This window comes from Gavia stellata, chromosome 2, assembly GCF_030936135.1.
Source record: "Gavia stellata isolate bGavSte3 chromosome 2, bGavSte3.hap2, whole genome shotgun sequence".
Taxonomy (NCBI): Eukaryota; Metazoa; Chordata; class Aves; order Gaviiformes; family Gaviidae; genus Gavia; species Gavia stellata.
This window is the reverse complement of record NC_082595.1, coordinates 48,022,159-48,045,708: the sequence shown is the minus strand read 5'-3', so window position 1 is coordinate 48,045,708 and position 23,550 is coordinate 48,022,159. Positions and strand designations below refer to the sequence as shown.

General features: G+C 40.5%; 1 protein-coding gene across 1 annotated transcript in view; it reads left to right on the top strand.

The window, feature by feature from the left end:
- ARFGEF3 (ARFGEF family member 3) overlaps positions 1 to 23,550 on the top strand; it is a 92,779-nt gene that overhangs the window by 33,216 nt on the left and 36,013 nt on the right. Inside the window, exons 5-12 of the mRNA XM_059831388.1 lie at positions 3,711 to 3,779; positions 10,430 to 10,552; positions 12,210 to 12,252; positions 13,270 to 13,348; positions 16,847 to 16,951; positions 19,633 to 19,957; positions 21,372 to 21,484; positions 22,233 to 23,143. Of these exons, the coding sequence (XP_059687371.1) occupies positions 3,711 to 3,779; positions 10,430 to 10,552; positions 12,210 to 12,252; positions 13,270 to 13,348; positions 16,847 to 16,951; positions 19,633 to 19,957; positions 21,372 to 21,484; positions 22,233 to 23,143 (1,768 nt within the window). The remainder of the gene's footprint in view (positions 1 to 3,710; positions 3,780 to 10,429; positions 10,553 to 12,209; positions 12,253 to 13,269; positions 13,349 to 16,846; positions 16,952 to 19,632; positions 19,958 to 21,371; positions 21,485 to 22,232; positions 23,144 to 23,550) is intronic.

The window sequence follows — 23,550 nt, the reverse complement described above, 5'->3', positions numbered from 1 at the left end:
GAAGCCTTCCATCTTCCTGTTTGTTCCACACAAATGGGAAGACACGCGAGTTGAGTGTTTGGAGCATTACCAAGACTGTAAATGAGCCCTGCAGCAGCGCTGATGGAAATCATAGCTGAGAGCAGTCTTGTGTGTTGGTCAGAGACCATCTTTCAGATCTCACAAATGATTTGTGAGGGAAGACAGTAGCAAGTGGAGTAAGCCAAAAATATGCTGGCTAATAACTTGTTACGCTTCTGTCATTTGATCGCATCAGATCATATGCCCTTTCTAGAGCTAGTAGGTTCCCAGATCTCATTTTAGACAGAGATGCAGTCAAAACTTAGCAGTCCTTTTGCTGAAATTCCCTGTTGCTTCGTAGCAAGGTTTTGATCATCACTTCCCTACTGCGCTTGGTATCTGACTTTTCTATCATTCACCTGTTACAAGCAGGTTATGAACACTTGTGACAAAGAGGAGTAGGCAGATACGTGCTAACTTTTCACAGTTCAGCTCTATAAAGGTAGGAAATTAAGGAGGGAGGGGGAGAAGATATTTTGAAGAGCAAGGGCTTATAAGAGTGCCTAAACTGGTGTGTACTTCCATGTATTGTAGTAGATGGCTTCCAGGTATTGATCTGTGGAAAGCAGTGGTATTAACAAACTGTACAAAGCCAAGATGGTACAAGAGAACAGAAAATCACATGAAGCAAACGAGGTTTTACAAGTAGGGAAATCAGGACACGCAAACTGCTGAATAAAATTAGTCATGGGTCTGCCTGTCCATCTTGGCTTTTAGCACGTTAAGAAGAGATTTGTCAGTGGGAGGTGACAGTTGTCTGTCTCTGGGTTTATGAACTGTGTGCTACGCCTGTGTTTTACGCGGCAGTGTATGGAGAATACAAATCACAGTTTTTCCTTAAATACTGAATATATATTTTTTTAGCCAGCTGCTGAGCTCTCAAAACTATTAGAAATGTCAATAAAATTTCAGGGTAGTTAATAGCTGACAAGGTGGGGCCCAACAGCTGAATGTGAGGCTGACCAGTAGTTTAGAAATCACTTAGTGCTGAACAAAATTGTTCAGTTTTGAAGTTTTAAATTCCACAGGTGTAGGCTGAGCAGCAGATGGAAATAACAACCCTTATAACTTATGCACTTATTAACCAGATGAGATTATTGAGGGTTTTTATAATTGACTGTTTACTTTTCAGCTATTCTGTAGGATTTGTTCTGTGGACACAAAAAAAGGTGGTATCACTGTTCCTTGTCGCTGGCACCTGTCCATATGCCAGCAAATGCAGCGGATTGCAGAGAAATTTGCAGAGTTCATATCAAGAAATATAAAGTGCATCATTCTTAATAATTTGTAATTAGAAACAGGTTTCCTTCTCTGTCAAGCTCAGGTGTTAGTGCTATATAGCCTGTATCTCTCCTTGTAATAGGGAGGTAGGCTGTGTAACACTTAAGATGAGAATATCCATTTTGCCCATTTCACAGAAAAGGGAAACTATAAAGAAGAAAATTGGTTCAGAAACTTCACTTTGCTCTAAAATTAAATATTAAACATCTGAAAAAGAGATTATAGTCCAGGACTATTGTACTTCAGAAGAGTAACATGCCCTTTTCTGTTCTCTCTAATACTTATCCAAATTACTCAGCTTCCATTTATGAAGGGCTGAGTTAGAGTCAGGGCAAAATAACATATAAAGACAAATGTAAAATTGCCATTACTTAATGGTTTTCTTGGGATACTTTTTATAGTAGAAACATTTTCTGTAAGAATAGGATCAAGCTCCTGACTGGTATTTTATTTACAAAACAAAGAAGCAAACAAAAAAACCTTGGAGTAAGGTGTGACAACCTGTAGTGAAATACAGTTTTTTTGCTGAGAAAAACATTTATAAGGATGCAGTGCATTTCAGTGCATAGAAACTTTTCAGTCTGACTGTCAAAATGCGAAGGCGATTATTTATGTCCTTCTCTAGAAAAATGGCACACTCAGCCATGGACAGGCTCTTCTGTCTGTACCTGTAAGACCAAGTAAGTAATGCTCAAAGCTTCACTTGTACGGAGAGTTCAAATTCTCCTACAGTTATTAAGTGCCTGCTTTCCAGTAATATTTTTTTCCCCCCCTCCCTAGTGCAAAATGATTGCAGAGAGGAATATTCTCCCAAGCAGAGATTCAATAGTAATGATGGGTGTTCAGCGGTTGCAGCATGCTAAGTGGTGCTATATTAGAGTTGTCTGCTTCGCTTAACCTGCAGATCAGCATTTTTTTTGTTCTTTATGAAGGCTCTGAGATGGTTCTAGAGACCACCACTATCTAGAGAGATGATACAGCTTGGATCTGATAGGTGATCTAGTTTGCCACTTCAGGTTGTTACATTACAATTTTCTACTGTTCCACTGTAATGTGGAAACTGTGCAATGCAATAAAAGGTCAGAAAAATGACACTTTTACAGGGACTTAAGGACAATAATCTTCCCAAACATGTATCCCTTTGCCTCCTTTTTATGTTTGTTTATTTGCAAACTCTGATCAGACACATTGTGGCAGAGTTGTTTGTTTGTTTTGCTTTCTAGGCTAAGGAGATTACCCCAGGGTGTTGTGCATTAGTAGCTGTCACAGAACCTACCCATAGAATAAAAACCTAATACCACTGAGAAGCATGTAATAAGTAAAATAAATAGTTAACAGTCAGTAATGCTAACTTACCTGATGACCCCAATTGCCTTGTGAAGCAGAGAACAGTAGTTCTTAAGTGCTGAGGAAGTTGTGGGGACCAATACATTAGTGTTAGTGTGACTGATATTTTCCCAGTATGCTTATCCGAAAAAACTCAGGCTATTTCAGACCAAGCAAAGCATAAATTCTGGCACTGGAGGGATTTTATGCTTCAAAGGAGAGAGGACAGTAAGTAGCTCAGACTGTCTCAGTCTTCCACGGGGCTGGAGGGATTGGAAAGGGAGATGGGGAGGGAGGGAGGACATCTCCAGACACTAAAGGCATTACACCACAGCACCTCTAACCACGTTTCCCCACTCAACCCACCACGCTACCACCTGGTAGATCACATCACATTCCCACTCCTTTTCAAAGTAAGGTGTCGGACAGGGCTTTTGGTTCTTATTCCTCCTGCTGAGTTCAAGACAGGACAAGCCTTCCCTCATGGATTGGGGCTTATGAATTGTTTTTTAGCTGCTCATTATCAAGTGACTATAATACACTTACTGGAAATACCCTAGGCTGGGAAATCCTCATGTCAAACAGTAATTAATTGCTTGTTTCACATAATACATATGTATCTGTGTCACCTAAGTAATAACTTGTATACATTTTTTCCTTCCTCCTTTGTTTACTGATAGAAATGAATTGAAGGGCTGATTATAAATCACGCAAAGCTTGTGGATAAAATATGAATGGATTCTGGCTATGAAGTCCAAGGCCAGAGTTGATCACAGGATTGTCTTTCCTTCCATGGTCAGATGTTGGAGACAGTGATAAATAATCCATTGAGCTGTACCTCTGGGGCCAACAGTTGCAGCTTCTTAGGAGGAAGCAACTTGATTGTGCTATCTCCTTTATCCCGGTAACACATGGTGCTAAGAATCTTCTGATGTCTGCTCTAAAAATGGAAGGAGCTGGGGCTTAAAGCACATGGGTGGGGAAGGGAGGCAATAACAGATGAATCGTAATTTTTTTCCTTCTTCCCTCTCTTTTGATTCAAGGTCTTGCTCTGTATAACATATACCTCCACATTTGAGCTGAATGGGAGTTCAGTGTTGAAGATTGCTGAGGTAAGTGCCTCTGTTGTACCATTGCTTGTGTCACTTAATGTTCCCCCGCTACCTAGAGTGTGTCTTCCATACATACCCTGAAGCTGAACTATTTCAAACCACAATTACCATCTCAAGGTCTGGTATTACCTTACGTCTAGTGTGAAGAAATAGCTGTAAGTTGGGCTGTAAGTTGGGCAGGGCTGATGGGCTTGCATGGGAAGGCACTTTTGGAAACTGACTGACAATTGTATACTACAGCGTTGCACATTTACTGCTCCTCATATTTACTTTGCTTTGCCTTTTGCAATAGAAAAATTTCCTTGAGTTCTTTATAACACAACGCTGTGCCAATTCCTTACCTGGTGCAAGTCTAAAACTAATGAAGTTTCCTCAAGAGAGGTGTGTGGGCCATTATGTGCCATGTTAGCACAAGTGCCACAATGTGCCTTGTTAGCCTTGTGCGTATCTTTTTCCTAATACATCCAAGTAAAAGATTTATTACACCTCTAGATATATGGTGTTGTTCTGGTGCTATCAGTCACTCTTCTCCCTCTATTCCATTAGATTTTAGTCTGAATTAAATTGCAAAGGAGCTTTGGCTGTAGAAAAACATACCAGCAGGTCTATTAAGTGAGCCTTTGTATGTAGGTGATATTTTTAGTACAGTGTGTAGCAAGCCATGAGGCTGTTGGCTTAGGTTAGAGAAGATGTACAGGAACACTTAATCCTCCTGTGCAGCACACACTGTTGTGTGCACGATATATTATAAAATTATATTGTTAATGTGGTATGGGGAGAGCTAATGTCCATGGAGCAATGTAAAGGTTATATACATGTCATATACTCCAAGTGTATGTAGACATTTAGAGATGTGTTCCTTCTCAGATTTTGGTATTTTGTAGAAAAGAAAAATTCCATGTGAAAATAAGCTAACTTTACCTGGCAGTTACAGTATTTTCTAAATTTAGGAATAAAACAGACCTTGCATTGTCCCATTGGAAGCAGAGAATGGGGTTGTAGGGATAACAGGGAACCAAAGAAAACAGCTGCTAGTTTGTAACAAATGGGCTTTAAAAGGCAGGGATATAACACAAACAGTTTGTGTATATAACATATATAGGATAAAAAAGTAGTATTCATTCCAGATGTCCTGCACAGCTTAGACTTCGGTTTCTCTTGTGCTATGTGAGACTTCCAAATCCATAAGGTATGGCTATTTTTGGAGGTCTTTGTAAGCCCCACCTGTAGATGCAGAAGCAAGGATTTACTGAATTGGTATTTAGAGCAAGCCACAACTTTAAGTTTTACTAAACCCTCTTTAGGTCAGTGTCCCAAACTGAAGAAAACACAGATAGTTTCCCCTGCTGCAGTTTTTCTCAGCAGACTTTCTAACATGCGAGCTGATGAATTCGGCTTAGTGCATCTCTTTGCTGTAATTAAATAGCTCCAGCTTAGACAAAATACTTGCTGGGAAAAGCATTTAATGGCTCTAAACCCTTCAGATTTCAGTCTTTCCACTGCCTAAGACTGGGGGAAAATGGTCCATCAGTCGTGGTCTGTGTGCTATAAGCTGTATGAGAAATCATATTTGCTGTTCTCTCTGTAAATTTGGATCGCAATAGGCCTGTTACTCATTTAAAGCATCCTGAAAAATGGCAGTTTTCTTTCATAGAGTGGAGTTAAACCCTGCTGCTCTTGGTAGTTGCACTTCACTTTCATTCCCAAATGGCTAGCCTGGCTCTTAAAAACCTTTGCTAGTATAGTGATACAAGTTAGCACAATGATAGTTTGTCTTTTTTCTTTCAAAATGAACAGCAGCCCTGATGCAGGCTGATGCCATTTCTAATTAGCCAGTCCTGCCAGGCACATACATGCTTCCTCAGGTTCTTTCTGGCCAGGCAAAGGCTATAACAGGTGGACTCAATATGCCTTTGTATCTGAATTCTGTAACGTATAAGCAGTAGGAAACAGAAAATTATTTCTGAGTTCAGCATTTACTTAGCCTCAGCATTTATTGTTCTGACTTGCTTTAAGGGAAAGGTGGCAGAGAGGGGCTTTCTGCTCCAGTGCCCCTGCTATTTGGCATTTCTTTCCAAGTCAGTTCCTTAGTTTTCCTAGCCTGCCCTCTGTAGCAAAGTGGAGCCACTGCAGAATTGGAAAGGTGCTACCTGCGTTACTGGTAGAACTCTGAGGACTTTCTCTGACAAACAAGGCTATGGTCTGGCCATTTCGCACTGCCTGATTGTTCTCAATTCATGTGTACAAAATAATGGCACCCCAAATCTTTCTGAATATTATCAGCTTCAAATTAAGGAAGTGTCTGACATGAAGAGTACTGTATTTTGTGGCTTAAGTATTGAAAACAGACTAAATCTTGCTGTGTGCACCTTCCCATGCTTGTCTAGACCTCTGCAAGAAAGTTTAGTTCATGCTTGGGCTGTTGCTTGGATTTGTGTGTGTAGTTGTTACTCCCATCTACCTTGTGGAGGTTTGTTTTGTTTGACTCTGTTGTGTTTCATTGGCTAACCCTTCTGTGTTTTGCTCTTAGTTGTGTTTTGCATGCCATAGAGCTGGAAGTCCCCGAATGCATGAAATTATCAAAATGTCCATTGCGCATCTCCTCGGGGCCCTGAGCTCTCGCGTTTTTACTGGTGCTTCTTCATCAATGGCTTTTCAAAAGGTACCTTGCCCAGCCATTTTAGAACACAGGCCTTCTGTAAGATCGAAGCTCAAGTGGATAGTACTGTTGCTTATCAGCCAGCATGGGGAGGGGAGAGAAAAAGGAGAGATCAACCATGCTCTTTCCAGAAAGTCAGCCTACCTCTAAGAATGGTATTTCATCACTTAATTCAGGTACTCTAGAAAAAGACTCACAGCTCAAGAGAATGATCTCAGCAGCACTGGGAATGGTTTGGCCTCTGCGAAGGGCTGTACATGATTAACAGGCTTTAGGGTTTTTTGTCCACTGGAGTTCAGGTGATAGCTGAATAATGGACAGAGTTCGTCCAGGCCTTCTTTTAACTTACAAGACCATCTTCATCACTGACTGATTGATCTCAAGCTAAATAAAATCCCTTATTTTTGGGGGGTATTATTTGAGGGAATCTTGGAATCTTGAAAAAGGGCAGCAAGAATGAGATATGCTGTTGATTCCGTCCCTTATAACCTGCAAATGTGTTCAACTGTAACCTGTTCTAGTGTATTGTCAAAGGAGATAATCAGCCTCAGTTTATGTCATTTGCATAGTGTTTCTAGCATGAGATAACGAGAGATGTACATACACTTGAAAAGCTCTGGAATGCTATCTCTCAGTGTAGTTGGGAAGTAAGGGAAAATAAGGCAAGAGCCATAATTAAGTAGCTTCCATGTGTGACATCTTAGATCATTCACTTAAGATATAGTTTGTATCCAAGAAACTCAGTCATGCTTTTTTGTGCTCGTGGCTTTATTGAAGTGCTGAGATGTGAGGAGGTCAAAACGGTCTTAGGAACATACCTATGTTTTTTTTCCGCTCTAACAAATGCAGAAATGTGCCAGCAACATGTTCATCTTAAACTTTACAGCCTCAAGTCCACAGCCTTTCTTATTCAATGGAATAGCTTGGTTTCATTTCAGTAGGAGTTAGAAACAATTCAGAGTCTTGTCCATGTACCCGTGTCAATACTGATTAGCCTATATAATCAGATCACTTCTATTTTTCCCTCTTAAAAACTCACCCTTGTTAAGGAACTATAGAAATGGCTTTACATCATAATACCCTTTTCATTTGAAAACATGCACCAGATGCATTTATGTATACTCTTCATGCATATCATTTATACTACATTTTTTTTAAATACTCTTTTTTTTCACAGCTAGTTTAATCTATATGCATGGTTCTTCTCACTAGCTATATATCTGAATGATGGCAGAATAAAACCACAAAGACTGAAAAGTATGTGACCAGTCATTTACGTGTTTTTTACAATCACTGTTAATGATAAAACTCAGTGGAGGCCAAAGGAGGAGGCTGAGGTACTCAACGACTTTTTTGCTTCAGTCTTCACCAGCAAGTGCTCAAGCCACATGGCCCAAGTTGCAGAAGGCAAAGGCAGGGACTGGGAGAATGAAGAACCGCCCACTGTAGGAGAAGATCAGGTTTGAGACCATCTAAGGAACCTGAAGGTGCACAAGTCCATGGGACCTGATGAGATGCATCTGCTGGTCCTGAGGGAACTGGCAAATGAAGTTGCTAAGCCACTATCCGTCATATTTGAGAAGTCATAGCAGCCTGGTGAAGTTCCCACTGACTGGAAAAGGGGAAATGTAATCCCCATTTTTAAAAAGGGAAAAAAGGAAGACCCAGGGAACTACAGGCCTTTCACTCTCACTTCTGTGCCCAGCAAGATCATGGAACAGATCCTTCTGGAAACTATGCTAAGCCACATTGAAAATGAGGTGATTTGTGACAGCCAATATGGCTTCACTAAGGGCAAATCACGCCTTACAAATTTGGTGGCCTTCTACGACAGGGTTACAGCATTGGTGGATATGGGAAGAGCAACTGATAAAATCTACCTGGACTTTTGCAAAGCATTTGACACTGTCTCGCGCGACATCCTTGTCTCTAAATTGGAGAGACGTGGATTTGGTGGCTGGACCACTCACTGGATAAGGAATTGACTGGATGATCGCACTCAAAGAGTTGTGGTCAGCAGCTCGATGTCCAAGTGGTGACCAGTGATGAGTGGCGTTCTTCAGGGCTCAGTATTGGGACCCGCGCTGTTTCACATTTTTGTCAGTGATGTGGACAGTGGGATTGAGTGCACCCTCAGCAAGTTTGCCAGCGACACCAAGCTGTCTGGTGTGGTTGACACACTGGAGGGAATGGATGCCATCCAGAGGGACCTTGACAGGCTTAAGAGGTGGGCCCATGCGAACCTCATGAAGTTCAACAAGGCCAAGTGCAAGGTCCTGCATGTGGGTCGGGACAATTCCATGCACAAATACAGGCTGGGCAGAGAATGGATTGAGAGCAGCCCTGAGGAGAAGGACTTGGGGGGTGTTGGTTGACGAGAAGCTCAACATGAGCTGGCAGTGCATGCTTGCAGCCCAGAAAGCCAACCATATCCTGGGCTGCATCAAAAGAAGCGTGACCAGCAGGTTGAGGAAGGTGATTCTGCTCCTCTACTCTCACTCTCGTGAGACCCCACCTGCAGTACTGCATCCAGCTCTGGGGCCCCCAACATAAGAAGGATGGGGACCTGTTGGAGCGAGTCCAGAGGAGGGCCATGAAGATGATCAAGGGCTGGAGCACCTCTCCTATGAAGACAAGCTGAGAGAGTTGGGGTTATTCAGCCTGGAGAAGAGAAGGCTCCAGGGAGACCTTATAGCAGCCTTCCAGTACCTGAAGGGGGCCTATAAGAAAGCTGGAGAGGGACTTTTTACAAGAGCATGTAGTGATAGGACAAGGGCTAATGGCTTTAAGCTGAAAGAGGGTGGATTTAGATTAGATATTAGGAAGAAATTCTTCACCATGAGGGTGGTGAGGCACTGGAACAGGTTGCCCGGAGAAGTTGTGGATGCCCCAACCCTGGAAGCATTCTAGGCCAGGTTGGATGGGGCTTTGAGCAACCTGGTCTAGTGGAAGGTGTCCCTGCCCATGGCAGGGGGGTTAGAACTAGATGGTCTTTAAGGTCCCTTCCAACCTAAACCATTCTATGATTCTATGAAAACTACTTCTTTGGGTCACAGTCTGAGAAGATTGTATTGCACAGTTCTGTCGCAAACCCACTGAGTTCCATCAAGACTGTTAGCCACTTAGTAGTTACTGTGCAGTAGTTACAGTGGTTACTACAGTTATAGCAGCTCTTCCCAAGACCAACATCCCCCACAGAAAATCTGATCAAGGATAGAAACTGCATTTTTGCAGTGTGCTGTCCCCAGGATCCTAGCTGCATTATGCTTTGGTGACTATTTGTGTAACATCATCTGGGGGCAAAAGTCAAGGACAACTGTGGTCACAGCACAGTGTCAAAAACCTGTAGGCAGCTGGGCATGGAGCTGGGAACTGTATGATCCGTCAGTGTTCTTTTATTGCTACCTTGGCTCCCATGGGATCCCTGAGCTGAGGAGCCCTTGGGTTCATTGCCAGTTATTAAAGGGCAATCATTTGTGTTATTTATGGTAAAACACTATTGCATTTTCTGTATTAGGCTTTCAGATGTGCTGCAGTATGTAATAATTAATTATAGAAAAAGTGTCAAATACCTATACAACAGAAGCAACAACCTTAAAGTATTGGAGGGTATTTGCATTGCAGATACAGACTTGCAGAGTGATAGTTACAAATAAGTATCTAGAAATGAACAATTGAAGCAGCATTTAGGGAATTAACTAGAGAGCAAGGCAACTGCCAAAATCACTTAGGTTTGACAGAAGGGGAAGACTGCCAATTTTGCCTTACCATTCCTGCAGCTGTGAGACTAACTGATTAATTGCATGCTGCTTCTAGACACTACTTACTTAGTTTTCCATATTGCTAAAAACTTACAATGTGTTAATAAGGGAATATGGACTAGTAAGGAAGGCTGACTATCTGTATGCGAAAGACCCTGGTATCCTCCTAAGATGTGTTACTGGTAAGTTACAGTTCATATCTGTGTACTGCTATCTTGTTTCCTCATCAGGTTTGCATTGAGACATATGTATCTAGCTGTCACCAGCGGAGCATTAACACCGCTGTGCGGGCAACCCTCAGCCAAATGTTGAGTGACTTGACTTTACAGTTACGACAAAAGCAAGAAAATATGGTGAGCCTTCTGGCATCAACAAATGGTTCCATGTCCATGGCTGCATATCTTTTTGTTTCTCTGAATGCAGTGTATTGTACTGGCTTCTTGTGCCCCATGGCTTTTATTTGACGCTTCCACAATTAATTCTGTTTAAAAGCTTTTTTGGGCTCTGACTCTGCGCCTGCCTCAGAGCAGTCTATCGGAAACGCAGCGCGCTCAGTGTCAGCTCTACTTGGCTGATTTTTTTTTTTTTTTCCCCCTCCTTCCATTAAACAAAAGAGGCTTTGTTCTGATGTCAGGCTGCCTTGGCCTTTTACTTTTCCATTTTTTATTTTGTTTGCTTGTTTTCCTAAGGTTCATTGAAATCCTTTTGCCAAAAGTTTTTGCATGACAGATATTTACATGAACAAACCAAATTCTCAACTAAGGAAAGTGCAGTTGAGGGTTTTCTTCTACCTTCTGTAGAAGATAATTTAAGCTTACGAAATTCTTTGCTTGGTTGTTAGCAAAAAAATAAATTCTATTTATTGTGTTTATCAAAATCCATGAGAGCCGTTTGGATGAAATCCCAGCACATTGTCAGCAAAACTGTAAATATTCTGGGCACATGTGATATTACACTGGCTTCTTACATTTGTTCGTGCTGCTTTGTATATTATCATATTATCAAAAAAGTACTGTTTGTAAAAGTCAGTTTCTATTTTTAGGAAATTTTAAGGACTGTAGTTGTATAGATTATTTTCCTTACATCTGTTTTGGATTAAGATGATCAATTCTATTTTTGATTATTAGACTAGATTACTTTTATCCTAATGAGCAACTGCAGAACACAATTAATCAGTTTACTTTGACTTATCTTCTGTCTGTGCTAAGTAGGTTCATTTTACTAGCCAAAACACTTAAAAAAAACCCCAAAACACACCCTCCCCTCCACCGCCCCTACCCACCCACCCCAAAAAAACCACACCAAAACCAAACGAACAAAAAAACCCCCAACAAACACAAGCCCAAACCAAAACCAATAGTTTTGACATTTCAGTTTGGGTTTGAAAGTTGAATTTTGTTAGTTCTGCTCTTAGCTGAGGAGTAAGTGAAGTATACGAGAGCTGCATTTAGTTCGTGGCAGTTTGTTGGTGGTGCTTGAGAGCAGAATTTGGCTTGACCCCTTTGTGCAGTGATAGCAAGAATCCTATACTGCAGCTGAACCAAAAGATGTAAGAGGTCGTTTCCATTTCCTGACTGCCATTAATTGTGTTGGCACTGTAGCATTAATGATGACAATGTGATAAACTCTCTAATACTCAATCGATTTTTGGTTTCCAAGTACTGTGTGAAATCTAGACTATGCTTTCCTCTCAGTTATTTTCAATGCGACTTGCATGCCTAGTTATTACTGAGGGTTTTTAGGTGTAGGAAACCTCTTAAGGACTTTACAAATCCTAGTTCAGCTCAGTGAGATGCGAGTTCCTTAAATCTAAATGACTGTTAAAACAGATCTTAAGGAATGTTTGAAAATGTTATGCAAAAGCTTCACTTAAAAAAACCTAACAAACAAAAAATCCAAAACAGATAGAGGACACAGATTTGTTAAGAGAGCTCTGCTGTTAACACATTGCTTTTACAGTGTTTTTCTACGGCTTCCACTGATTACACCACCTTTGTCTTTCCTCACCAGACAATTGAAAACGATGACGCCTTGCAGAAATTCAAGACTCAAGGTATTTGTACGACTTTTTTAGTGGCTCTTTCCAATCCAGCTTTTTTATTCTTCACTTTGCTTTCATCAGCACAGTACTGTTTGGCATCACAGAAATTACATCTTCACGATTTCTTACTTTCTTCATAGCTTGATGTTACCTGTGGTAAGAATTGAGACAGCCCTGTTAGTTCCTGGTATTTTCAGTCATGTCTTCATTTGGACCATAGTAATAGCATTGCACTCAACATAGTAATAAATGATTGTTTCAAGGTGCTAACTTCTGTATTTAAGGAGTTTCAGTGCTCTGGAGAAAGTTTTAGTACATGGCTTTACTTCCTAAATTGAAACAGATTCAAAGTGTAGGATGTGGAATCTGAAAATGATTGTGTTACTGTATTTCAGGCCAGAGGTGCAGTTTGTATAATGGCAGCTTTTGAAAGTGCATCGCTAGTAAAGGTGTGTTCACACTTGCCAAATGATTATTTTACAAGAGAATTCTTTCTACTACTATTCTGGGTTAACTTCCACCATCTTCCCTGATAGGTAAAAATAATCCCTGCTTTTGATCTTCTCATTGGATTTCTGCAGAACTTTGTGTGGATGGAGGCTAAAATCTTTGAAGTGCACAAGCGTCCCCTTTTAAGATCAGGACCTGATCAGACATCAGAAGCTGTGTAGCAGAGACAAACTACAGGGAGAGATACAGAAATTTTAGCTGCCATGTAGAAGTACTAGAGCCAGTCCTTTTTTATTATTTATTTATGTACTTACTTTATTATCTGAATTGGATTTCAGCTAATTTTCTGTAAACGTGTGTAAGCAATCAATGCTGTCTCTGGATTTAATACTACTGGTTTTTGATTGTGTAGAGATCACTTTCCAATCTAGAACTTTTCCTACTGCATCTTCTCTATGAATTTTGGCAGCCCTGCTCATTGTTTAGAAGCTCCGACCAACTCTGAAAGTCTATGCAGTGAATTGAGGTTGTAATCCAGCTGCACATATGTAACGCCTCTGATCTTTGTCCTTTTTGGAGGTACTTCAGCTGAGTCTCTTTGTGATGATGTTGTATCTGTCCTCACTGTGCTCTGTGAGAAGCTCCAGGCTGTCATAAAGTGAGTTATTTCAGTTTATAATTTGAATTTATTACCTGGAGATGGACAGTGTCACTGATGCATGTGATTGTATTGTTGTAGTTCTGGGATTATGGAGCAAAACTGTATTTAAATGAAGTGTTTATTAGAGGAAGTACTGTTCATGATGCATTAATTTAATCATCACTTGAGATGAGAAGCTAATTTGCCTTCTCTGTGCACTGTTCAGATTTAAAGAGCTTCGAGTAAATATAATCTATAAGAACTCCCATACAGCAGCAAAATACTTGTCAAAGGAGAAATTTTCTTTTCTGGCTTGAAAGCAACCATTGTAGAGAGAACAACAATTACAAGAGACATGGAAAAACCTAACAGAAACATTTAATACGCAGAATTAATTCGTATGTCCTTCTTATCCAATTGTCCTCTTTATCCAATTGACATAATTTGCATTACCAAAGCATTCCTTAAATTTAGGAATATCATACACTCTACCTGCTTGGAAATGCATGACCCTGACTTTTAAAATGCAGTTATTATGGGCAATGGTATTATACTGCATTAAAATACTAGAGTCTCTTAGTTGTCCAGTACTGTAAGAGTAAATACTTACTCGTGAGTTAAAAATTACTTCCTGTGGCATTCTAGCATGGCTTGACTAATGGCCTATTAAGAAATGAGCCAAAAAGAGCCTGAAGTGTTAGAGAGATGACAAACCGGCCAAAAGCAATGCAAACGTTATACAGTAATTGTTTAAAAACTAGAAATATAGCAAGCTGGAAAGACTTTGAAAGTTTTAAGGGGAAAAACAAATTCTTACTTGACGACATTGTTCCTGTATCAGTAAAATAAGATATAACTTGCTACTACTGCCAGTTGCAGATCACCTGAGTGGTAGTGAAAAATCCAGTCTGAAACTGTTTTAAATGTAGCATAACGTTGTCTCTTTGGTTGGACTGTACGTCTCTGAAAGTACCCTGTGATGAACTCAGGGAAACCAGGGAAATACAGAATAAGCATGCATCGGTACTTCCTTTTATATGCTCTACCATTTTCAGGAAGTCTATGGGTTAGGAACTGCCGGAGCCAAAGACAGCACAGACATCTTTGTGGGCAGTTCTTCTATAGACTTTCTTGCTATGAGTGTCTCTAATTACAGCAAGATTTGAATGGGAAGAGTGCCTTACTTAGCATTATTTAATCAGTGTCAGCATTTGGGAAAACAAGCATGTTTCTGAATCTTCTAAAGGAACATTATTTTTTTTTTTTAGTTGTGTGCATAGTTACATAAGAAGAGATCTTCAAAAGTGTATATCTAACAATAGCAAGTGGCAAAACCAGCTGACAGATTAATTCTTTGTATCAAATTTGTAAAGCTATAAACAGCTATCAACTGATAAGTATTGTCCACCAAATGATAATCAGTTTGAATTATTGATTATGAAATATCAAAACTAAACTACCTGACAGGATCTCTCAAAATCAATGAAAGTCTTTTAAAAAAATATCTGCAATCCCAGCTCCCCATAAAACTGTACTGAATTAGAACAGATTGAGGCATGCTGTAGGTAAAGTACAATAAGAAATTCAGAGGCCTTAAAAATACTCACTGAGCCATGACTTACTTCATGCTTGCAATTATGTACCTAGACTGTTAGGATCTCTAATTATGTGCAAAGCATAGTAAAGGATTCTGACTGAATCTGAGGAAGATAAATTTAATTAGGATGGCTTGTTAAAGAACTAACTCCATGAATGAAAAGCCTTTATTTCTTTCAAGGCCAATTTTGATGTCTCCTTCAAAACACTTTGTTGGCAGCAACTTAACTTTCTAACCTCCAGGTCAGTGAAGTGAGGTTTTAGTATGCTATACTGACTGTTCCAATTTCTTAGTCTGAAGATTACTTTAATTCCTCCTTCTAAATTTCAAGCTTATTAGAATTTGGTTTTGAGGGAGGCACAGCTATTTGTGATGAGGGAAGAGTTCAGGGAGGTGAATTTTTTTCGCGGGACCACTGGTGACTTTGGTGACTCTGGAATTTGTGGCAGCTGTGGTATGAACACAGCTGCTACACTGAAGTGTGTAGGAGTGCAATGTTAATTTCTTAGCTGCAGGAAAACAAATTGATAGTAAGAGGCATCAGAGCAATCAAGAGTGCACAGATGCCCTTGCATGCCCATGCAAGTGTCGGCTGCAAGATGTTGATGATCTACATTAAGACACATTGTAAGAAAAGCTGTTGGGAAAGAAGGCAATTGGATCTGGAATGTGTGTATCTTTCCAGATAGGTGTGGGCTGTTGTGAGTAAAAGGCTATCACCTCTAAAATATATAACCAGCCAGCAGTTTTAAACCGTCTATAGCATGGAGTTAGAAATCTAGCTTCAAGCCTCAAGATTCACTATTTTCTGCATGGCATGTGAAACAGGTACTGTTCTAATTTGGATGAAAATTCATCTATCACCTCTAAAATACATAACCAGCCAGCAGTTTTAAACCATCTATAGCATGGAGTTAGAAATCTAGCTTCAAGCCTCGAGATTCACTATTTTCTGCATGGCATGTGAAACAGGTACTGTTCTAATTTGGATGAAAATTCATCTATATGAACAAAAAGAATTCAGGCAGTGACAGAAGAGCAGACATTTCTCATTCCTTAATTTCAGTTACGATAAATCTGTTTTTACAGCTTCCTTTCCTTTACCTACCATCCAGCTCTCATCTTGGACCAAAAAAGAATTATTTTAATTGCAGTCATTTTAGGAATGAAAACCAGAATGTGAGTGCAGTTGGCATGGGCAGCTCCTTTCATAAGGCAGACCTCAGCCTTGCTTGTCTCCTGAATCCCGCAGCTAATTCTGAGAGTAGGTACAAGCACATTGCACATTACAAGTGCATAAATTCCAGGTGTCCACAGGATCTTTCAAGTTCTTTCTCATGAAGCTGACTTTGTGTTTATGGTTTTGACAGAGTAACTGGCAAAGCCCTGAAAGGTAGCCATGTCATCATGCGACTTTCTGCCTGTAGACATTGACTTTTGACCATTGTGGCTGTCACCAAGAAGAGAGAAAAAATAACTGGAAGACAGCAGCCTAAACGCCCTTCAGATTGCCTGAAGAAGCTATCCAATAGTCCAAAATCTTCTGGTTGTCTCCTTTTCCTCTGTTTAAGGGTTCCTTCCTCCTCAAGTTTTTAGATTGAATTTGAATAATTATTTCTGTTTTCTTCTTCCTCTTTTTTTCACATAGATTTTGTTTCAATTCCTCACTCTGAAATTTGATTAATTAAATCTATTTTCTTTCTATTACTTACAAAAAGTAGCAGATAGCTGCATGTGATCAGTACAAAATAAATGGGATGATAAAAGTGATCACACCATTGTAAATCCATAGGAAGAAGCAAAATAAATCACTGCTGTAAATTGCAGTATAATTTTCAAGTGGACTAATGTACTTATTTTAGAAAATTAAATAATCTTTATTTTAATGTGACATGAATGGCGTCTTTTCTCTTTGCCAGTGACAATCGGCAACTTCAGCTTCTTTACTTGGAGTGCATCCTCTCCATGTTAAACAGCTCCTCTCCCAGCATGCACCAGCACAAAGGATTCACTGATCTAATATGGTGAGTACATCTGAAGACTCATGCAAATACTCAGTTTGTAAGTATAAAAGGACATTCTCCCCCCAGCCATGCAAACAAACCTGTAATAAATCTCCAGATGTGAGCAGAGCTCGCTGTTAACCTACTATCAGTTCATTCTGTGCCTCATATAAGATTGGTTAGGACCTCATGCTCAGCTAGCACATTAAATCCCTGTAGTGAATTATCAGTGTAATGAAGTCTAATGTGTTTGTGCAGAACAGAAAATCTCTTATGCTTTCTGCAATAGTTCAGATTTGTGTGTGGCATTAAACACACAAATATTCTGCTTATTGTAGGAGGGTGCTGTAGAGATTCTTACTGGTCCAGTGCAGTAATACAGGTAGATAAGCAGAATTAATGTTAGATGGTGTGCTGGTGACCAGCAATGCTTATGACCTGCATTGTATAAGGGCTGAGGCTAAATAGTGCTTCCACTTTACCAAGAAATCCTCTTTTTAATACACTTCACTAGAAAGACTTGACGCCTTTAGTGTTCATATCTACCTCTAAATTGTCTCGTATCATCACCTCAGAGCACCTGAAATAATCCTTTTCCCTCTTTTTGTTTGCGATAGTGCTTTTTTTAATAGCATATGGATAATTGAGTCATAGTAATAAAGCAAGAATGTAACTAATATGCAGTTTCTTGCAGCCCGTGTCCATCCTGTGACCTTGGTGGGTGATTGTGTTAAGAAAAGATATACGTGTCTGTTAATGGCAGATCTGTTTCTTGTGCTTTTACCCTGTAATTTTTGAAATGGAAGTGTTTGATTTGGGCACAGTTCTAAAGATGCAACATGTAGAGGCACCCATAACTTCCCTTGCTGTCCCAGGAAAATCAGTGACTGCTGGACTGGGAGGTCTTCAGGTTGATAACACTTGGCAGTGTTGCACAAGGACCCTGTGCTGAGGCCTCTGGGAGCTCTAACATAAGAGCAGAATCCTCTTTTTCATGGCAAACCCATTTCAGAAGTTTCTGCCCTTGAATTTCACCCAACCCTTTGTTCATGGTTATGTGACTGACTGTAGGGCCATCCTATAAGCAAGGTCATGAAATTATCTCAGTTAAAAGAAAACACTTCCTGTTTAATTTTAAATTTACATCATTTTCATGATCCAGTTTATACTGCAAATCTACAGGTGTTTGTATTTGTAACTGTGTATCATGAGGGCAAGCCATTGTCAGCATTGCTGCCAAGGAATATGCATCCTCCAGCTACATGCTTAAGATGAAGGTGGGGAAAAAAAAAAAACCACTAGGAAGACATGAAACAGTTTAAACTGCAAACATCATTTTGAATATATAGTATTATAAGTACACACTAACCATTAGCTGTCTGGTGATGCTGTGAACCAGACTGACAGTTGTCTTTGTTCTTTAAGGAGCTGTTGCCTACATGCACACAACTGTATCTCTGGCTGGCACTTTGTAATCAGTTCTCAACAGAAGTTAAAGAAGGGAGCAGACAGAGAAGATTTAGCTCGGTGTTTTTCTGACAGTGTTCTCCATAGTTTGATACAGAAGCATTTAATGGGACTAAGCTGTGTGGGGAATATGTTGCTGTTGCAACCTGTGATTAAGCCTGCTTTGAGGCAGGCACATTTCTTAAGCAGTGAATTGATATGTTTTGAAGTGTACCTGATTGGAGAAAGAAATGGAATAAGCAGACTCAAATTCATTATCTGATGTCTGATTAAAAACTGTTTTTCTTTCTGTGACTTCAGGAAGCTGAGCTGTTTTAGCAACCACGTTAAGAGAAACAATGAAAGTTCTGGGCTGCATAAAAATTTTGAGAAAATAAGATGAACTCTACCTGTAAGGATGTGTTACCTTTTATGCTGATCATTGCTTGTCATTGGGTGTTTGCTCTAGGCGCCAGCTTGAACATCTGAGGCATGTGGGTGAAAACCAGGTTTGGGACTGCATTCTCATGCAGCACTTGGTTTTTTAAATTAGGCTATTGCAGACTGAAGTAAAATGTCAAGTGCGTGAATGCAAAGCTGAAATAACAGCTAATGGAGTGAAGTGCTGAGCTGGTTTTGGCTCTGGTTCCACAGAATAGTGATCTGCTGGTGTGGAATCACTTAACTTGAGTGTTCATGCAGAAAGACTGTTGAAAGAAGGATGGTGTTTTTAGTGTATAGTGGCATATGAGGAGTTACAATGCACACTTTGAATTACTGTAGAGGGCTTTAATTATGGTCTCAAAAGCCATCAAAACAGAGGTTCACAACTAAGGCTGCTTACTAGTTAACATAGATTGGTTTTTGTTTGGTCGGGTTTTTTTAAAGTTCCCAAGTTGGATGGAAGAAGAAACACTTGGCAGTAGAAAAGTAGAATTTCTACCTTGCGATAGGTTGCAGCCACTGAAAGAGACAGTCATGCTATCCTGTGAAGGGCAGCACTGTGCAGCAACAAGAACTTGCAAAATCAGTACCATGTTTATAAAGCAACCAAAAGTATTTCCATATGTACTAGCATGCTGATGCTTGGGAGATGAAAAAAGCCTGGCGTAATTTGTTATTCTATCTAACCAATGCTGTTGACTGATCACTAAAACAAGAGTTTGTATCTCATTTAACCGTGAGCTATTTTCAGTCTGTTTCTATGAGATTATTTTTTTTCCAGTTACCATCTGCTGCTTTTCTGTTTTTCTCAGGAAGCAGCTGTGTCCAGCCCTAGTAGTAATCCTGGGAAATCCAATCCATGACAAAACTATCACCTCCGCCCACAGCAGCATCTACCTTGAGGCTGATTCACCTTCCTCAGGGATCTCTGATCATGGCCGGGGTTCAGGTTGTTCCTCCATAGCACCTGCACTTAGTGGGCCTGTTGCACGGACCATATATTATATTGCAGCAGAACTGGTTCGACTGGTGGGGTCAGTGGAATCCATGAAGCCTGTGCTGCAGTCTCTCTATCACCGGATATTGCTTTACCCACCACCTCAGCACCGAGTAGAAGCCATCAAAATTATGAAAGAGGTAGGATAATCACATGTGCAAATCCAGGCATGTAAAGCAAAATGTTTATTTAACAGTAAATGTTGGTGATACGTGCATACCAGTCCATTCCATACCTTAGCACGAGGGATATTGAAATCGCCCTTTCTGAGCACAGCTGTTACATCAAAGCCACTCTGACAAATATTTTCATTTTTACAAAGTCGTAATAGCTATATTTGTCTCCATAATGCAAGCTGCTATGGCAACTCCATCAGTGTTCATGCTGTGGTACTGCATGGAGCAGATCTTATCACTGAGTCATGACTGCTCTTTTGGGTGAGATACAGCATAGTGATCCAGTTCTCAACTTCTTTGGCATCTTTTCCCACTCTCTGCTCTTACTAAAAGGAGACATTCATCCTCACAGTGAAGCCTTCCAGGCATTAAGGTGAATATATGCTTTGATTATGTGCCAGGTTTTTGAAATACACTTTCCTTGAGCTTTATTAGAATAGCCACAAGGAAGCTGTCAACGTCTTATTCACTGTGTCAAGACCAGTCCATTCTGGCCTCTTGCCCAGTGCCTCTTGATAGCGCTAGAACTGGAGCACTATGAGACTTCTTTGAGCAGCAGCTGAAATCATGGACTCTTCCATTCCACATGTGCAGCTTCCTTCTAATGTTGTGGAACACAAAGTAACTTACGTAATTTGTAGGAAGAGTGGTCCCTCTTAGAGGATTTTTGTTCTAGCTTGTGCATACCTAGGCTGTTCTGTGCCTGAAGATCTCTCCTAACACCACACAGCCACCCACTAGGTTGTTGTCTGACCTGGCAGTCACCCTGGCACTTGTCTTCCTCCAGTTGTCATCTTGCTGTTGTTTAAAACTAAAGTTTTAGGAAAAGCTCAGTCTAATGTTGTTTCCTTCAGGATGTATCTGTTGCCTCTTTCTGCTTGTTAATACGGGCTTGTTTGTAAAGTCTTTTCCTTGTATTTCATGGTGGGCATTAACAGGATGCCACCCAGCAGGTTGAGTCAAAAGGAATCACTTTGCCTATCTTTGCATAACTATCACTTTGTAACTGGGTGACTGAAGAGGAAGGCCCCCTTTGGTATATAATATAATGCAAGATACTTGTTCTATATTTAGGCATAAAGATTGTCTTGTGTGCAGTATCAGTTGAAACATATTCAGTCAAAACTGTAAAGCACTGGAGAACATTCTATATGTGATTCTTGTTGAATATTCTGCTCTCCTCTATCTGCTTTTCTGCCTTTAAAAAGAGGAAAAGTAGCTTTAATAAGTAGAAAGTCAGTGTGCTGTTTTCCTTTGCTGTAAAAAATTACAGTACTGCTACCTTGGGTTCCACGGCTTCATAGAGCTATGACTCATTTATTGTGTTTAAATAATGCTTAGATAATCTTCTAGTAACTTCTGTTTCCTTTCCTTTCAGATACTTGGCAGTCCTCAGCGGCTTTGTGATTTGGCAGGGCCCTGCTCTTCTGAGTCAGAATCCAGGAAGAGGTCTATTTCTAAAAGGAAGTCCCATCTGGATCTTCTCAAGCTGTAGGCTTTGTTTCCTCCTTTAGCCTCTTTTCTCTTAAACCTGTGCACACAGGGCACTTAAACAGTTGTACCTTCAGAAGCATACCCAAATATAAGTCAGGGTGTCTCCCTGGTTAAATAAGCTGTGAAAATGGAAGAGGGGTAAAAGCTTTTACTGGTTTGTCATCAGTCTGGGCCTGTTTGTAAAGGCATAGATAACTAGCTTGTGGAGTTCGCCAAAATACTCAAATATGTTGGTTTACAGCTGGAAATTCTTGGGTTTGGGTCCCTAACCTTGCAATGAAATAACTGTGTGCTTATTTAGAGGTACATTTCCAAGATGAAGTCAAAGGAGGTAATCGAAAATTTGAACATTGTTATATTGAGCAAGAAGTATTCTCAGTTCTTATAAAGATCCTGTCTTGTAGATAAAATCATTTTCAGGACACAGGTGGCTTTAAATTTAGCTTCAGTTGGGTGTTGAGGTTTTTTCAGTGTAAGTGCTTGTCTATAAGGGAAAACATGCTGTGCATGCTGGTACAAATGCACGGTAACTGTTTCTCTGGTTGGCACTCCTTTTACAGAATGGCCATGTCCACGTGGGAGACTTAATAATTTGTTCTAATACTAGTTGTCTTTCTCAGGAGTAGTCTTACAGGATAATTTCACTTCTTTTTTTTCCTGGTTATGGAGGGATGGTGTTGGATGATAGTGACATGTGCTCACTATATATTCTGCATCACTTAAATAAACTCTGTTTTAATTGTAGTATCATGGACGGGATGACAGAAGCATGCATCAAAGGTGGTATTGAAGCATGTTATGCTTCAGTGTCCTGTGTCTTTGCCCTGCTTGGAGCATTAGATGAGCTGAGCCAAGGGAGAGGTCTTAGTGAAGAGCAGATCCAGCTGCTGCTCCGCCGCTTAGAAGAATTGAAGGATGGGACCGAGATGAGCAGGGACTCCATGGAGATCAATGATGCCGACTTTAGGTGGCAGAGGCGCATCCTGTCCTCAGAAAATCCTTCCTGGGAATCAGGAAATGAGAAGAGTCCTGATATTAGCATTAGCGTTACCACAGACACTGGTCAGACCACTTTGGAAGGGGATGTGGGACAGACAACTCCAGAGGATCATCCAGAAAGTCAAAAAAACTCACTGCCATCTCCAGCTGGACACGAAAGCAAGGAGATTCATTATAGAGAACCAGAGTCAGAAACCATCGACCAGCCAGATGTTGTTCAGAGAAGCCACACCATAGTCTATCCAGATATAACTAACTTCTTGTCAGTTGATTGCAAGACCCGGTCCTATGGATCCAGATACAGTGAAAGTAACTTCAGTGTAGATGACCAGGACCTTTCTAGGACTGAGTTTGATTCATGCGATCAGTATTCCATGGCAGCAGAGAAGGACTCTGGTAGGTCAGATGTCTCAGACATAGGCTCTGACAATTGCTCCCTGGCTGATGAGGAGCAGACACCACGGGATTGTCCAGGTCACAGGTCCTTACGTACTGCTGCTCTCTCTCTGAAATTGCTGAAAAACCAAGAAGCAGACCAGCACAGTGCACGGCTCTTTATCCAATCACTTGAAGCTCTTCTTCCTCGGCTTATAGCTCTCCCCAGCATAGAGGAGGTGGATGGAGCACTGCAGAGCTTCTCTTCAACTTTCTGCTCAGGTTTGCAAGCAAATATTTACTGTCTAACTAGCATGTACATTGTACAGCACCGTAAACAGATTCTCTTGTAGGTTTTCATCTGCAGAGAACGTATCAAGAGTAAGGAGGTTTGTGCTTTACAAATCACAGAATCACTACGGTTGGAAAAGACCTGTAAGATCATCAAGTCCAACCATCAGCCAACACCACAAAGCACATTCCTCCACAGCAGCACAGTTCATTTAGGGCAAAGCAAATTTAATAGGCAGGCACTGATTCAAAGGGAGGTCAATCCATTGACTCTTAACAGTCTCTGGATTACGTCCTCGGTCAAAAGAGTAATCAAATTTTCTGTAGTAAGATACATCTTCACAGGTTTGTGAAGATCTGTTGAGAAGATTTGCACGTGCTGTCATTAAAGAAAGGTT